This window comes from Pyxicephalus adspersus, chromosome 2, assembly GCF_032062135.1.
Source record: "Pyxicephalus adspersus chromosome 2, UCB_Pads_2.0, whole genome shotgun sequence".
NCBI lineage: Eukaryota > Metazoa > Chordata > Amphibia > Anura > Pyxicephalidae > Pyxicephalus > Pyxicephalus adspersus.
This window is the reverse complement of record NC_092859.1, coordinates 142,819,537-142,836,625: the sequence shown is the minus strand read 5'-3', so window position 1 is coordinate 142,836,625 and position 17,089 is coordinate 142,819,537. Positions and strand designations below refer to the sequence as shown.

Here is a 17,089-nt window from a genome sequence, read left to right as displayed (position 1 = left end):
GATATATACTTTGAAAATTATCAAAATTTAGGAGAACACTGATTGCTTTAAAACTGATTGAATAGAGGAATATCAGTTGCTTATGGCTATTTGAAAGTAGGACTTCAGATTCTATCCACATTATTATTATTAAACAGGATTTATATAGCGGCAACATATTACGCAGCACCGTACAATAAATAGTGGTCCAATTACACAGGTCAACATGTCATTTTCATCAGATATAAATTTATGTTTTGTAGTATTTTTGATGAGGATTTCAAATCTGTGTTCAGTTTTTCTCTAGCACATCTAGATTTTGTGATGCAGCTAACTAAATATTGTGTGAAATACATACGTGTTACCACAGAACTTAAAAATATATGTACAAATTATATTTCGGCTGTCCACTTGGTGAATAGGATAAATCTTGGGCTCCATATGTCATCTGTAGCAGTTCTTCCAACAGACTACATGACTGGCTAAATCGGCGTAAAGCAGCAATGCCATTTGTAATCCTGATGGTGTGGAGAGAACTGCAAGACCATCTAACTGACTGTTATTTTTGCCGCGTCAACAAAAGTGGATTCTCAGGTAAAATAAAGCAAAATTGTATATCCCAGCCTCGATTCTGCAATTAGGCCTGTTCCCCATGATGATTCATTGCCAGTTCTGGTACCGCCATATGATGGACTTGCTTCTGTAGTAGGTGATGAGGAATGCGCTGGAGTTGCAGCCAGTTACAACCCCGAATCATCTAATCCTAACTACTTGGTGGATGAAGATTCAGAACCAGAGACCTTTACACAAGCAGAGCTGAATGATCTCGTTTGTGATCTAAATCTCTCCAAAGACAAAAAAGAATTTCTTGGTTCAAAGCTTAAAAAGAACTTGCTTGCAAAGGGTGTAACTGTAACTCACTACAGAAAACGAAATCATAACTTGATAACGTTCTTCACTAGTGATGGCTCACTGTGCCACTGTCATGATATAAATGCACTATTTAACAGTTTGTCACAAGAGCATGTTCCATCTGAATGGCGTATCTTCACTGATTCATCTAAAAGAAGCTTGAAAGCACTCTTACTGCATAATGGTAATTTCAAACCAGGTTAACCGATTGCCCATTACGTTAACCTAAAGGAGTCCTATGACAATATGAAGTTACTACTTGGAGCAATCCAGTATAAACACACCAGTGGGACATCTGTGGGGATCTAAAGGTCATAGGCTTGCTGATGGGAATGCAAGGAGGATTCACAAAATATTGCTGTTTCCTATGTCTGTGGGACAGCCGATCTACGGAAGACCATTATGTCAAGCGTGATTGGCTACCAGGAGATACCTATAAGCCCGGAACAAGCAGTGTCAAGTTTCTGCCTCTGGTTGATCCGCATAAAATATTTCTGACACCTCTCCATATCAATTTAGGCTTGATAAGGAACCTTGTAAAGGCAATAGGTAAATCAAACTCCATGGGTTTTCAGTACCTTGTTGAGAAGTTTCCAAACCTAAGCACTGCAAAAATGAAGGAAGGGATATTTATAGGGCCACAGATCAAGTCTGTTTTGCAGGATGATGTTTTCAAACAATCTCTCTCAGCAGCTAGAAGCTTGGGATGCATTCAAGTAGCTGTGAGAAAATTTCCTGGGCAACCTTAAGTCTCCTGCATACAAGGAAGGAGTTCAGAATCTGCTTGAGTCATACCAGAAACTGGGTTGTCGCATGTCATTAAAAATACATTTCTTGCACTCACATCTAGAATTCTTCCAGGAAAATCTTGGTATGGTGAGTGATGAACAAAGAGAACGTTTTCACCAGGACATTTAGTTAATGGAGCACCGCTACCAAGGTTTCTGGAATGAAAGTATGATGGCTGACTACTGCTGGAAGCTGTACCACGACAATCCAAAGAGTAAACAAGAAAATCATACACTAAGCATTTCTGGGTAAACAATGGTACCTGACTGACAAAGTTCTGTAGTATCTATACCATAGTGTGCCTTATTTTACTTCACACCGAAGATGTATTAACATTCACTTCAATGGAGCTTATGTTTTAGTACAAAATACATGCACTTACAATGTTAACTATAATAGTACTCATAACTCAGGAACTGCACGTGTTAGGGAAAAACTGAAAACAGATCTAAAATCTGCTTGGAAAACTGATTCAGGTGTAAAAAACAAACAAAAAAACCCTGCTCATGTGTACCAACCATAACACTTGGGAACATGGTCCAGTAATTACTTTACTAAAACATGCTATGACCAGCCTAAACCTACCTTGTCCTTCAGTAAAATTTCATAGGTGGTCAGTAGTGCGTTAAACTTCATTTTCTTGCTTTGCTGATGAACCCATTCATATTCTCGTATCTAAAAAAAGAAAATTAAGGTTTGAGTTGTAGAGGAGTAATTCTGTATAGGAATGACCAAGAACCGTGGATGGTAATAATAAATCTGCTTGCAACTTACCGTGTTTCTGCTCCCAAGGTCTCCTATATAAACCACCACATTAATTTCAGGCGCCCACACCTCAAATTCTCGTTGCCAGGAAGTCAGAGTAGATAATGGCACCACCAACAGAAATGGGCCATATAGCTGATGTTGGTGAAAAAGGTACGAGAGGAAGGAAATTGTCTGAATAGTCTTTCCCAAGCCCATCTCATCAGCTAAGATAACACTGTTGTTCCTGTGACCATAAAAACAGAAAACATGGTTTAAACACTGAGATAATAAAGTTAATATTTACAATTTAAAATTATACAAGGGTATAGCTGTTGCTAAAGTCAAGGTTTTTTGAAAATTAGGCACAGAATGACAACCTATTCTAAAACCAATTGCCAGTGTTTTTTGTAATGATGAAAACTGCTAGCTGAGGATTCTGCAGAATACAACACATCCAGGAGTGTTTAACTACTGGTCCCCCATTGTACTGGGCCACCACTGGCCCCCATATCACCAAAGAATATATCGGTGACGTAGGGTTTGGAAGATCGAACCACTGAGGGCAAAGATCAGCAGCCAGGGGAGTAAAAGAGCTGAGTATTTTATGTAATCTATGCAGAGGTTACATCATTTTGAACCTTTATTTGGCAATAAAGCCTCTTTGAAGAGCAATTTTAAAGTAGTCACAAGTCTACATAGGCTAACCATTCCTTAATTTATAGTTCTTTGTAAATCCCTGCAGAACACATTCACTTGCCTCTATATAGAATCGTTAAGAGGACTGTAAAAGTGTACTTTCTGAGGTCTACACTGTGCAACGTCATCATTTTTGCTTCCTGTAGCAATCACATTGAAACTTCCAGGTATGAATCTGATTGGTGGCTGTAAATATCTCAAGACTGGCTCATTTTGTATTTTAGGCTTTCAGTGTATTAAAGACAGGAAATGCTGGTCCAACTTGACCAGAAAGATCAACAGATAAAATCAAAAGCAAAATAGCGTTGCAGTAAAGCAATGCCTGGATAGGATAATAAACCACGCCGACTAGGCTGTGCTCTCTGTATGCATTTTAAACCTAAAACCAAATATTCTATATTGCAGCTCATCAGTCATTTACATGGTGGCGGGTTTTGCTCAAAGATAAATGGTAAACTCATCTAGGTTTTTACGAGTACAAAGTATCTATGTGAGTGGGAGCATTTAAAACCATGTAATAAAAACTTATAAAAAAAAAGAGCAATACGTACTTGCACCACGAGTGAGCCAGCCAGTTTAGACCCTCCAGCTGATAGTCCCGAAGCTCAAGCTCACCACCAATGTAAGAAGGCTGTTTCTTCAATGCCACAAACCTGGGTCTTTGTCTCAGGACCTAGCAAATGTACACAAACAGTAATCACCACTGCAGAAATGTCAAGATTTTACTAATGCAAAGCCTAACTAAACAGAATCCTTATTCACAGAAAATGTTTGCAAAATCAAAACTAATTTTTCTTATATAGCATATCCTGTTATGCTTGAGAACAGTTTTATGTTCATGTCACATCCTGCACAGCAGCAAAAGACAAATGTTATTAATGAGACGGGCACCTGAAATGCCGAATTGTTTTCATAAAATAAAAAGGTGTACTATAATATACCTTGCAGTCCTTCACTGGAGTGTTTTTGGAGTTATTACGTTGGTTGAAACTGTCAATGCAGTGCTGGAATCTCTTCCCGATAAGTGCTCCATCTTCCCAGCTGCACTCGGCATACGGGAGACCCATCCACTTGCACAGGTACTCTGGTTCATTGGAGGTGGAGCTTCTCCGACTGTGGACTGGAATACATTTTACCATGTAAATAATCTGTTATTCAATAATAGGTGAGGCATATAGGTATATATATGTGTTCATATCTGACTGCAAGTTTCTGAAAGTAGTCTGAATAGTAGTGTGTAGTGAAACTAGCTGGAACCAAATTAGAAAGATTCATTTTATAGGTAAAACAATAAATGATTTATGGAGCACACCAATGTCTATGACAGGCTCCTTTCAAGATTGCACACAGTTTCACTAATGTTCTAATTTATCTTAGCCCATACACAGAGAATGTATACCTGGAAAGTCAGAATGTCCAGTGGCAGATTTACCAGTCTTCACAGCTGCAAAACAATAAACAAGATAGGATAATTGGTACATTAAATAAGTTTTCCTGTAAATCTGGTATATCTATACAACAAATACTACATCTAAGGAGTTTATATCAGAGGATTTGGCTTTTGGGGTAGCCATATTGGCCACAGCCTTGGAGATCACCTCCATCAGGAGCCCCCTGCCAAAATCAGATATGTGCACTGCAAGTAGACCTGGAGTATATGTGTGTGTGAGGATCACCATTAACCCCATGTATATAAATGGCTGCCACATTGCAAAAACCATGCAGATGTACCCTTATCAAGAGTTATGGAAGAGTTACAGGGAAGAATGTTATGTGAGAGGAGAACATTTATATGAAAGTAAAAGAAGAGTGTACATGACAGAAGAATGAAATCGAAACGGTCCTAATGTGCCTGTCCGAGAGCAGCCAAGTTGCAGATGGTGACCAGGGGTTTGGGGGATAGAGGAGGAAGAATACTCAGTCAAAGAAGACTAGCAAATCTAATTTCAACAAATGGGAAGGTCAACAAAGTTTCAAAGTCAAATACCCCAAGCAAAGTATTTAATTATTAGATAAAATGGGTATGAAGTTTGAAACTTATTATTCTGCAAGGAAGAGTGCAAACAAAGTGGAAAATTAGAAAGGAGTGATAGGATAGACATATGGAAAGGCTCTCAAAGTCAGGTGATGTAAACCTCTATAGGTGGTCTCTATGTGCAACAAGAGAACCAAAGGGTAAGACAAAGGGTAACGAGCAAGAAGCTACCACAGTTGTCTCTTCAAGCTACTAGCAGAAGAGACAACTGACCTTCCTAGAAGCTGGAATCCAGGACAATAACAATAATGTATTTCAAGTTGCCTTTTATAAAAAGCCCACTTACCTATGACTCTCTCAACGATTTGATACTGCTTATTCAGTTCTGATGCAAGTTCCTGCTGGCAGTTATAATACTCTACGTCTTCAGGAGAAACTTTTGATAGCCTGGACAAAAAAAAAGTAAAGCAAATAAGTCTAAACAAGTTCTTTTAAAAATAAGACCATAACCAATTTATATTTATATACAATACAGAAGCCACAATGGAACACAAACATCATATTCAGTACATATCATTAACTTAATTAGCTCTGTACTATGGAAGGGATGTTATTGACAACTTTAGAATTATACTTAGACTGTACCATTGCTTGATTTCATCATCTCTCTTCTTAAAATTCTCCAGTTTCTTCAGACCTTTCACTTTCTGCTGCTGGAGAGACTCTTCACTTTCCCAAGTGCTGTGAATATAAGACCAGCCTTTCCATTTGATGAGAAAGTGTTGCTCCCCTTCATCTGTTTCTGGGTTAAAGTCAGCACATGGATCCCCGTTCACTTCTGTGGCATATACAGTTGTTGAGGACCCGGTTGCTAAAATTGGCAATAAATTTGTTATATATTTTCTTGTTAAATGAAGCATCACACAACAGATATTTTCTCATAATAGTGTCATTTTTTTAAAACAGATGCCTATGTGTCAGCCAATCTATGTACTGTTTTGAACTACTATAAAAGCTGCAATGTGCACTTTAACGACTGGACATGCAAGAATGTCTGCTAGAAGTTTCTTATACATCTCTGCTGTAAAAACAAAAGAGAAATACCCAGTAGTGATTGCTTTACTAGGTAATACTGTCAGCCTGAGTTGCTCACATTTACTTTAGGAAGAAGAAAAAATTCAAAACAAATATACAAAAAATGAATATTCTAGTAACTTTACCCATGCAGAAGCAGTTGAGCTGTAATTATTTTGGACTTTTAAACAAATCCACAAATATCAAACACTAACATGCAAAGCACTCACCTCCTTTCTTCCCAAGCCTGGTGTCTATTACTTTCTCTATAGTTTCATGGCTTTCTTCTTGTTCATCTGCCTCCTCTCCTGCCATTTCTATCAGATCATCAGAATCGGTTTCAAAGTCATCATCCTCTTTGTAGCTGTAACAATAAAAGGCAAATAATATAATCACAAAAATATGTATTAAGAAATTATTGATCCTAACCCTACCAATGTACTAAATATGGTAAACTACAACGGGGGAAGTAAAAATGGAACTCTAGGCATAGCTGTACTTTGAAAAACGACTATAAAGGCTCATTCAACTTGCGTGATACAATAATGCATATTGGCCAAAACTTTGGGGGCCATTCTGTTATAGAACACTTCGTTTTATAAACAGAGCATGTCCAACTGTGAGCCCCAAAAGGAAAATTTGGACCCACACATTACAATTCATATTAGTAACAAATCAAATACACTCAATGCAATGTTCAACCCAGATTTTTTTTAAACTGGGTGGGAAGAAGCTGTAGGTGGATTCTGTATTGTGACCCAGCTCTTCAGTAACCACCTAAAAACAGCCGGGTGGTTACTGAAAAGTGCCAGGTGCTGCGTCCAGCTAAAAGCGGCTGGGGAGAACACTGACTATATGGCCAAATATTTGTGGACACATATCTCTATCTCGCATCTCTATAATCTTTTCGGACATCCAATTTTAAAACCATAAGCACTAATTTAGAGGTGGCCTGCCATTGCAGCTATTGCAGCCTCAAAAATTCTACGTGACCTTCCAAAACATTATGGGGTAAGCATACGTGGGATTGGGTACCGATGTTGGGACGCAGAAACCTGGGTTAAAACCGCCATTCCAATTGACCCTGAAGATGTTAAATAGGGATACAGTCAAGCCTTTGTGTAGGCCACTCAAGTTCTTCCTCAAACTCATCAAGCCATTTGATTAAGGTCCTGGCTGGCTGTAAACAGGTATTCAGTCATACAGGAACAGAAAATTCTCCATACTGTTACTGTAAATTTGAAAGCTGTCTAAAATATTATTGATACAGTATACAATACAAGATATTTACTCTCACTAGTCACATCTGAACTCCATAATCTGGCCATATAGTGTTTTTAGAATGGATTCCCAAGAAGGAATGTGCATGGCATTCTATGTGGAACAACTATTCCTCAAGTGTTAATGCTAGAAGATTGAACAATATGGAGGCATCTTTCATTGAGTTGTACTAAATGTCTAGTAGTAGAGATGATCCCGAGTTGTGCATATATCTTGCTTTTTCAAGGTATAAAGAAAACAAGTATAGTCACTGGCTTTCCGCATTTACATTGCAAGGTAAAAATTGCATATGGTGACAGAAGTGCAGAGCTACAATGTGATAGGAGTATTTGAGAGTTCACACCTAACGTTTTTAGCTGCTCTACGTCTTGTCTGCCTCTTGGGCGTTTCATCATCATCGTCATCATCATCGTCTTCATCCTCTGATGAATCTGCCCTTCTCTTTTTCCCACGTTGTGGCTTTTTTAGATTCCTTCCACTAGCCCTGGTTGGACCTCTGAAAAAAAGATTGAAATGGCTACTTGTAAGAATTGATGAAACTATGGACAGCTAAAAACATAGTGGAAAAGTATATCAAGATAAAGTACACATAGGAACCATTCTACTGACTACAATATTAAAGACAAACTTCAACCAACTGCTAGTTTTCAAAATCTGAAAATACAAAATTGAACTAATGGAAGTTTCTATGAAAAAAATCAATGCTGACACATACCTCTTTGATGCAGCCCTCCGTGGTCTAGCTTTATGTTTCTCTGTTTCACTGTCTCCACTGCTAATGTCTTCATCCTCCTCCTCCTCCTCCTCCTCCTCCTCATCATCATCATCGTCATCATCATCATCATCATCATCGTCGTCATTATCATCATCTTTTTTCTTCTCTCTGTCAAAAAGAGGGGGGACAAAAATCTATCTCTTTCCTTGCATAATAAGGGATGTAAGGGATGCAAACATCTGCACAACCAGTAACTACAAAAGTACTTACTTCTTACGGATGTTTCTAAGGCTTCTTCTCTTTGGGCTTTCACTTTCTGAATCCGAGGTCTAGAAAACATTGGGACAATATTCAACATATTTTACAGATGTGATGCAAATCCAAAATAGTAAAATTAGGCATTATTTAAATTACAGGTCATGCTATTGAGAGTTTAGGTGTAAGTGTAATACAGATATTTTTCATCTTCCTAATCAGCCTTTCCTTTTTTTCTGGAACACAGATTACCCTTGGACTGCTTTTGGATCTATTTAAAAAAAAAGATTGCAATCTGTAACTGGTCCTGGCCAGACTGAATCGAATTCAAGCTCTTATGCTTTGCCTTCAAACCCCTCCACATTTCTTGCCCCACCTACCTCTCTGACCTACTAATGACTTCCTCACTCATAACCTCGTCACATGCACCGCTCCAAGACCTTTCTGGACCTGCCCCAACTCTCTGGAATGGTCTTCCTTATCCTATTCGGCTTACTCCTACTTTCTGCTTTATTAAAAAGCACCCAAAACCCTATTTTTTTTAAACTCACCTACCTGTCCTCTTTTGTCTTCTAAACCCTCACTACACACCCACCATTACATATCCCTCCTCCTATTGTGTGCTACTTCCCCACCTTGTAGATTTGTAAGAATTTCGATTTCACTCCTCCTTGTGTCACCGTCTGTATCTGTCTGTCATTTGTACCCCCTATTTAATGTACAGCACTGCATAAAATGTTGGGGCTATATAAATCCTGTTTAATAATAATATTAATAATTTTGATTTTGAGCCTTCTTAGTAAATTTGCCCCATAAAAGAGCCAAATACTGCATTCAGTGCCAATTCTATACTCAAACTACAACACCATTTTCCCCAATAGCCAAATATCAAAAAACATTTTAGTTCTCTTCTTACTTCAGCTTTAATATTAAATCTTGATGGTTCTTGTCTGCTGCGGTTGGACCTCCTAACACCATACACATCAGGATATTCCTCCCACATCTGTAAAACAAAGACTATGTAAGGAGGGACCTGATTCACATTCTGTTATCCATTGCTCATTAGTAGAATCCAAATACAGGTAGTCCCAGGGTTACATATGAGATAGGGACTGTAGGTTTGTTCTTAAGTTGAATTTGTATGTAAGTTGGAACAGGTACAATTATTTTAATAAATGCAATTAGGACAGATGTTTGTTTCAACACATTATTAGGCAGTGAGGTGTCCGTTACTGTAAAAAATCCTCACTGTGAGCTAATCACAAACAAAGCAAAAAAAAAACTTTATGGAGCCCAGACATTTATTAACTTCTGGCAAAAAGAAACAACTGCAGAGTTTGTCTTGGTCATTAAAGAGTTACAAGAGCTTGCAGAAGAGCTCTGTCTCAGTTGTATTTAGCAAAAGATTTCTTCTGCAAGTCATGCAAACAGCCCCCCTCCAGCCTCCATCCTGCACACAAGGTAGCAGGGAAGCCCCATTCATATCTAGGAGTCGTCCGTATGTCGGATGTCCTTAACCCGGGGACTACCTGTATCAATGTCCATAGCCCAAAAACTGTAGACAAGAAAATGAACTGATCTAACAATACAAATATAGTGCCTTCCCTGGGACTGGTGCCGAAAAGTATGTGATAAATGTTAGTTCATTCATAATAATAAATATAAGGCTACTTGCAAAGAAAATAAATCTAAGGTGTTATTAACAGCCTAAGGCTCGCAAGAAAATGCCCGGCCAGCATCTGCTTCCCCTGGCCTTGCGTCCCCCAACGTTCACACCACATCGCGGGGAAGATGCATCACTGGGAAGCAGATGCCGGGCATCACTGAAGGACGCCGCCGGCACTGCTGGAGGATGCCGCGGGTAATGCTGGAGGACGCCGCGGGTAATGCTGGAGGACGCCGCTGGAACTTGGGAACCAGGTAGGACTTCGTTAACTCCTTGGCAATTCCACCCAGAGTGTGGCTCAGCGTTACCGCTTTTGGCACTGAAAATGAACTCCATACTAGGGAATACTGCCAGGGAGGCTAATTGCAAAAGCCTGAGTATCAACAAAAAAGCTGAGGCCTGCACCTTACGCTGGACAGACACTTTGGGAATGCCGCGCCATGTACAGGTCTGGGCTGTCACGTTGACAACCATCCTACAGCAAGAGTGGATCAGGATGCTGAGAAGGAGAAGATCAGGGAAATGGTATTCACTGATCTCTTCTGCAACCAGAAAACCTGCAAGTGCTCGCCTTCAGGCTACTAGCGTGCCAAGTCAGCTTAGATACAGATCAGGGACTCTATACCTGTACAGTTACAGGGCATCAGGATGTCTTAAAGAACCAGGAAGTTTCAATGATGAGTATTTCTACTACTCCTCCAATGTACATATTGCCCACTGGCACACTCCACAATAATCTTCAATGCAAAATGTCTTATGCCAGACCCTCTGCACATCTTTCCTGCACAGAATGCCTTCCATCAAACTTTACACACTTAACTTTCTTATTACTGCAATACCACTCCAATCCCTTCCCTTTCACATGCCTATAACTCGTATTCATGATATTCTTTCACATACTATAAGTTGTCCCATTCTCCAGCATTCCTATCCTGCACATACCACCCACCATCATATGGTCTGCACTGCTCTTCTGCACAGGCTGCCCACTGTCATACCCTCTAATACTAATCAGGTTGACAAGCGAACAGAAACATTTTATATAAGTGTTACAGGAAAAAGCCCTGTTTAATGGGCTAAATTGGGCTAGATTGCACTACAGCTCATTTGCTCATATCTCTGGATTCTGCAGGGTCAATTATGTGTGACCACGTGGCACCTAAATTTGGAAGGACAATATACACCAGACTACATTGACCACCAACCCTAAATTTCAATAGAAACCAGGTGTCTACCTAAGGACGTGTGAAGGTTATATTGACACGAAGATGATGGTGGAGAATGATAGGACCTCTACCTCTGTCTGTTAATAGGAAACTCAAAGGCACATAGCCCAGGTTTTGTACATAGATGTACCACCGCAGCCAAGCACAGCTGCACAATGGTGTTTTCAGTTTGAAAAGGTGAGAGTTTATTCAATTTTGGCTTTATCTGGACTTCATTCATTATCACTTTTTATCAAGGATAGAAATGACAGAATGTGCACCATAATGAAACACTGAACAAAACAAAGTTTTCAGCTATACAATATGCAGTTCTACACTTTGACTTTTAATGTAAATAATGAAGTGAAGAAATGTAAAATGCAGAGTAAAAACACATTTCCAACCTGCATTAGAAAAAGGACAATTACATACTCACTGGTTGCAATGGGAAACACTTCAAATTTCTTTAGCACTTTTCTTCTAAATGAGACTAGGTGCAAAGAGCAATGAGAATGTACCATGAGCAGCAATGGTAATAATGATAATTTGGTTGCTATGGTTTACTGCACACTTTGCACATCATCGCCGTACCCTGCACTACATTGCTGAATGGCCCATATGCTTGTATGCACACGAGACTTCCCAAGATTTACTTCATAATTCCCCTCAAAAACGTCTTGCCTTTTTCACATCCGCCAATCTCTCCTTTTTGGGAAGAGTCTTCTGTTTTGTATCGGCTGGTGCTTCCTGGGTTTTGGAGCCTGCTGATTCGCATTCTGATTCAGACTGACTCTCTGAAGACTCAGAGCTGCTATTGGATTCACTGGCCTGCTCACTTGCCTGCTCACTTGCTTGTTCACTTTCTGATTGGCTGCCTGACTCTGACGCCGAGTGATTAGATTCTTCTGAGGCTGAATGGCTAAAAAGAAATAAGAAAGTAACGGGAAAAAAAATTACAAAATAAGTCATCCATGGGTGAACAGGTATATTAAAACAGTTCAATATTTTGCACGCTGCAAAAATAAAAGAACCAAAAAACAAATCTCAGAATTACAGTGGCACCTTCACTGTGCCAACAAGAAAAATCGAAGTATTCCTTATTACTTTACAAATGACACATATTAATGGTTTTTGTCCCTACCCTCAGACACGTTGTCTTGGCGTCACCTTTGATTCTGCCCTCTCCCTTACCAGGTCGTCTCACTTTTACCTGTGCAACATCTCAAAAATCTGCCCCTACCTGTCCCCAGAAACCACCAAACTCCTTGTACACGCTCTTATCATTTCTCGTCTGGACTACTGTAACATTCTCCTCTCTGGTATTCCACTAACCCGACTCTCTCCTCTACAATCTATTATGAATGATGCACACAAACTTATATATCTTTTTTATTAAACTTATAGCACTTGTGTACGTAGCCTTAGTCTCATGAGAAAATCTGACATGTACAGCAGTCCACCTCCATGTTGAGAATTGATGAATGAACGAATGAGAATGGCTGGTGTTCACTCCTATGAAGGAAAGCACAATTGCTCACTCGTCCTCCCTCCCATCCTTCCCTCTCCATTGAACACAGCTGCACTGATTGTACATAGCTCATTCATTCACCTGTCATTGGAAACAATCATGAATGATTCTCAGAGACAATACTTGGGGTTTATTATCTCTCTGAAATTAAAGCTTTGAAACAACAATCCATCCTCCGCTTGTATCTTGCTGGGAATGAATGTGAACTGCTATTGCAGATTCAAGACAATTAAATGCTTTGTCAGCGATCAGAATTAAAATGCAGGAAGCGAGAGACAAGCATGATGCAGCTAGTGAGTGTCATGCGATATATCATGTAATAGCAGACTTACGCTGCGTTCTAACAAATACAAAACCACAGATATCAGATGAGACACACAAAGCCCAGATATCTGTGGCACTGAAAATTATTATTAATAATAATAAACAGGATTTATATAGTGCCAACATATTACGCAGTTCTGTACAATAAATAGGTGTCCCCTTCCGAAGCTCAATTTTATTAATATACAGTATTTATATAGTGCAGACATATTACGAAGCACTGTACAAAGTCCATAGTTATGTGACTAGTTGTCCTTCAAACAAGCTCACAATCTAATGTCCCTATCATAGTCATATGTCTTTCATACATTCTAAAGTCAATTTTGGGGGGAAGCCAATTAACGTATGTTTTTTTGAATTTTGGAGGAAACCGAAGTACCCAGAGGAAACTCACGCAAACATGGAGAACCTATACCATTACATTCATTTACTTATTTAAGCTTGCAGAGGGCTAGGAAATGAAATCTTAATATATAAGCAGAACATACCTGGGTATTGTATTACGTTGCATTATTTCTATATGCAACGTAATGTCCTGATGCATGAACTAATTTTGAACATTTACATGTCATAACACGAAGCAACAGCAGAGTGCAGCACAAACAAACCACAAATTCTAAGAGGATTAAAGGGCTGAATGTTGTACACCATTTTGTAACATAATCCACTCACTTGCTGCGTCCCAACAGCTGCTGCACTGACCCAAAATGGAGAACCACACACAGCAAGTCTGCAGCCTTGTGTGTTTAAAGACCTGCACATTTCTCGGGAACAAATCATGCACAACTAAAAGATCAAAATATTGACAAGTAACTAAATAATTTATTGGGGAACCACATACATTTGCAGAAATATTATTGTGGAATTACATTTCTGTCACTCCTATTAGGTATTAATGGTAAATAGTGTCATATTTCATCAGGGGAGAAAGAAAGTCTCAAATTCTGATCTGTATGAGTCACCCAGTTTGCTTACATAAGCAGAACATGAAGTCTAAAACAGGAAGGCTTTGCTATTGTTGGTAGGAACAAGGAGGGCTTGTTAACACTGGGGGTATGAAGTTTTTCACAGGGTTGGCACGGTTTATTTTGCAACCTGCACTGCTATGCGTCGTGACACTAAACTCATCCTTGTAAAAAGAACAGAGAGCAGTAATGGACAGAAACATATCTCCTAGATTGTAAGCTCTTCGGGGCAGGGTCCTCTCCTCCTCTTATGTCACTGTCTGTCTGTCATTTGCAACTCCTATTTAATGTACAGCACTGCGTCATATGTTGGCGCTAAATTATCCTGTTTTATAATTATTATTATTAATAATAATATTAATGCAGCAGGGCGTTATAGCAGGGGTTTCATGAAGACCTGAAAGATATTTCAAGGGTTCCCCCATGGTAAAAAGGTCAAGAAACACTGACTTTAAAGTTAAACTTCTTCAAGATTAGATCCAACATTACAACCTGAGTATAGATAAATCTGTAGCTCCAAATCTTAAATGATCTAAATTAAAATGCTATTTTATATAAGGGCACCAGAAACTGTACTATGATATGTTTAGACTTGTTATCCTCCAATAGAATCTGCCATCCAGGCTTAGGTTATATGGTCTAGATATTTACTTAGTAGATAGCACTGTTGCCTTGTTATGATAAGGTGGAGGACACTCAACTTCATGGAGTTTGCAAATTCTTCCCATGCATCTTCTTTCCGATTGCTTACAAAAGGAATTGCTGCTTTTAGTTATCAGTCCACCTATGACCTCCATGAATAGCTTAGGCTACGTACACATGTGCAATTTGTGTCGTTGGAAAGAATCTTTCACGCTCCTTTGCAACAACAAAAGACTGAACGATGCATCAACAAGCGCTGTAAATATAGCACTGTTCTGCTCTATGAAGAGGGGAGAATGATGGAGCGGCTCTCCGCTGCGCTTTCTCCGCTTCACTTGCATTACATTCGTTGTCCGTGGATCTGCCTGGACGGTCATCGAAACGGCAGGCGACAAGTTTGTGCACACGCCAGAAGCGATTATCGGACGAAAATCATCTGACCTGTGTACGTATCTCTAGAATGGGCCAGCTCAATTTGAAGCTGTTGATAAACACTGAGTCTGGTCGGGACATTATGTATAATATTGAACATCATACATCTCTAGCCTATGTTCACACTGGCCATGAGGTTGTGGTGCGCTTCCTCATGCCAGGGAAATGCTGGCTTCTGGGAAGACTCCACATGAAACAAGGATCTCTCCATCCTAAGGAAAGTCTTAACCTACTCTTTGTCAACAAATCTCCAGAAAAGCCATAATCACACATACTAGATACAATTTTTTCCCCCCTTTAGCTAGCCCTAGAAGTGTGTGTGCTGCATTTGCTCTATGCAGAGGCAATCCAGTCATCCATAGATATCCAAAATCTCAAAACAAAAACAACTCAAGCTTGCAATTATCAGGGCATTCCCGATTTCTGTGGCCTAGTAAGTTATCATACAAGAGTTGGAGAATCATTTTGTCCTTTTGCTATAAATCAAAGGGAAACCCAATAACATACTGTGCATCTCTCACTATTGGAATCCAGCAGAGACTCTAATGGGTCCTTGGGCACATGTAACTCATTTGAGTATAGGGAGATCTTTCTAACTTTTAATCAGAGTTCCATTTAAAAAATAGCAATGTGTTACCAGGCATGGAACCCCTATGCCTAGAACACCATAGCTGTGTATCTGTTAAGTGAAACGTCCAACGATAAAAGTTGCACGTGTGTATGCAGCCTAACAGATAACCAAAAACATCATTGGTATCTGACCTGAGAGTCACAAACTGTTCATTGATCAATGAAACCCTAGCAACCTCTGGAGGAACGCTGGTTTAGAAACAGTGATTTAGGTATTATTGGTAACTAGTCATCTGGTCTGTGTTTGCATTTTTTGGGCACCGCTTACCATAGTTCAGGTTCTTTTTAAAGAAGGCCACACAGCAGTTTAAGCAAGTATAACCTATTAGAATGCTTAAAGTATAGTACATTTATCTTTAAATATGTAATATTTAGGTATCCTCCCAATGGCTTTCCTAATGTTTTGCTGGGTATAGGCTGCTTGATAAAAACAAGCAATGCTCCCTTACGCTCCTTCTTGCATTCCTGTACTGTTCTTTCAGTTCTGTTTTGAATCCCACAATGAGTTCCTTAGGGAATCAGCTTGTTCTTGCACAAGAAGATTTTGAAGCTTCTCCCTGCTATCTTGGTCTTTCAGTGTAGGATACAAAGTACAACATATGCACTGCTGTCATCACAGATCACAACAGGTCCTTTGTCTATAGGCAAGCAGAGATCTATTAATAACAGGTATATGATAGTCACACACTGTGCAATATTTCATTACATTATTTGCTTTTCCATTTTTTTGATATTTGGGACAAGGCTTTTTTAGTCTCAATACAAATCAAAAAAAATTCAAGGAGCTTCGGCTCTTCAAATAATAACCAGAGGAGGGTGCATGGATGTTCCCCAGTGAGACGTGCGTAGGCAGAGAACGAATGTTCGGTACTTTTACCGTCACCTCAAACGATCATTTGTAATCATTTTGGGTGACACAAAGAAATGGTGACTGTACAGACAGGCTGCTAGGTTATCTGCTACAGGGAGGACAGAACAGATATAAAGCACTCCATTGCAATGCTAAAGCCTCACACAGACAGAAGATTGTTGCAGCAAATGATCATAAAAATTGTTTTCAGTGACAAAAATCTGTCTGTATGAAGCTTTAGCAATGCAATGGGGTGCATTATATTTGTGCATTGATGGATGTACAAGTGCTGTGAGAGGAGAGGGGAGAAGAGAGGAGAAGAGAAAGGAGAGAAAAAAGGTGGGGAGAGGAGAGAGAGAGGAGAGGGGAGAGGAGGGGAGGAGAGAAAAGAAGAGAGGAGGGGAGAGGAGAGGAGAGGGAAGAG

The 17,089-nt window shown here is 39.5% G+C and overlaps 1 protein-coding gene across 2 annotated transcripts in view; it reads right to left on the bottom strand.

The window, feature by feature from the left end:
- Positions 1-17,089, bottom strand: part of CHD2 (chromodomain helicase DNA binding protein 2) — a 43,594-nt gene that overhangs the window by 11,145 nt on the left and 15,360 nt on the right. For both annotated transcript variants that reach the window (XM_072402686.1, XM_072402685.1), the window contains exons 3-15: positions 11,976-12,213; positions 9,340-9,426; positions 8,439-8,497; positions 8,169-8,336; positions 7,797-7,949; positions 6,403-6,536; positions 5,744-5,969; positions 5,445-5,545; positions 4,523-4,567; positions 4,065-4,243; positions 3,675-3,796; positions 2,455-2,671; positions 2,266-2,355 (exon numbers count right to left, since the gene is read on the bottom strand). In XM_072402686.1, the coding sequence (XP_072258787.1) occupies positions 2,266-2,355; positions 2,455-2,671; positions 3,675-3,796; positions 4,065-4,243; positions 4,523-4,567; positions 5,445-5,545; positions 5,744-5,969; positions 6,403-6,536; positions 7,797-7,949; positions 8,169-8,336; positions 8,439-8,497; positions 9,340-9,426; positions 11,976-12,213 (1,819 nt within the window). The remainder of the gene's footprint in view (positions 1-2,265; positions 2,356-2,454; positions 2,672-3,674; positions 3,797-4,064; positions 4,244-4,522; positions 4,568-5,444; positions 5,546-5,743; positions 5,970-6,402; positions 6,537-7,796; positions 7,950-8,168; positions 8,337-8,438; positions 8,498-9,339; positions 9,427-11,975; positions 12,214-17,089) is intronic.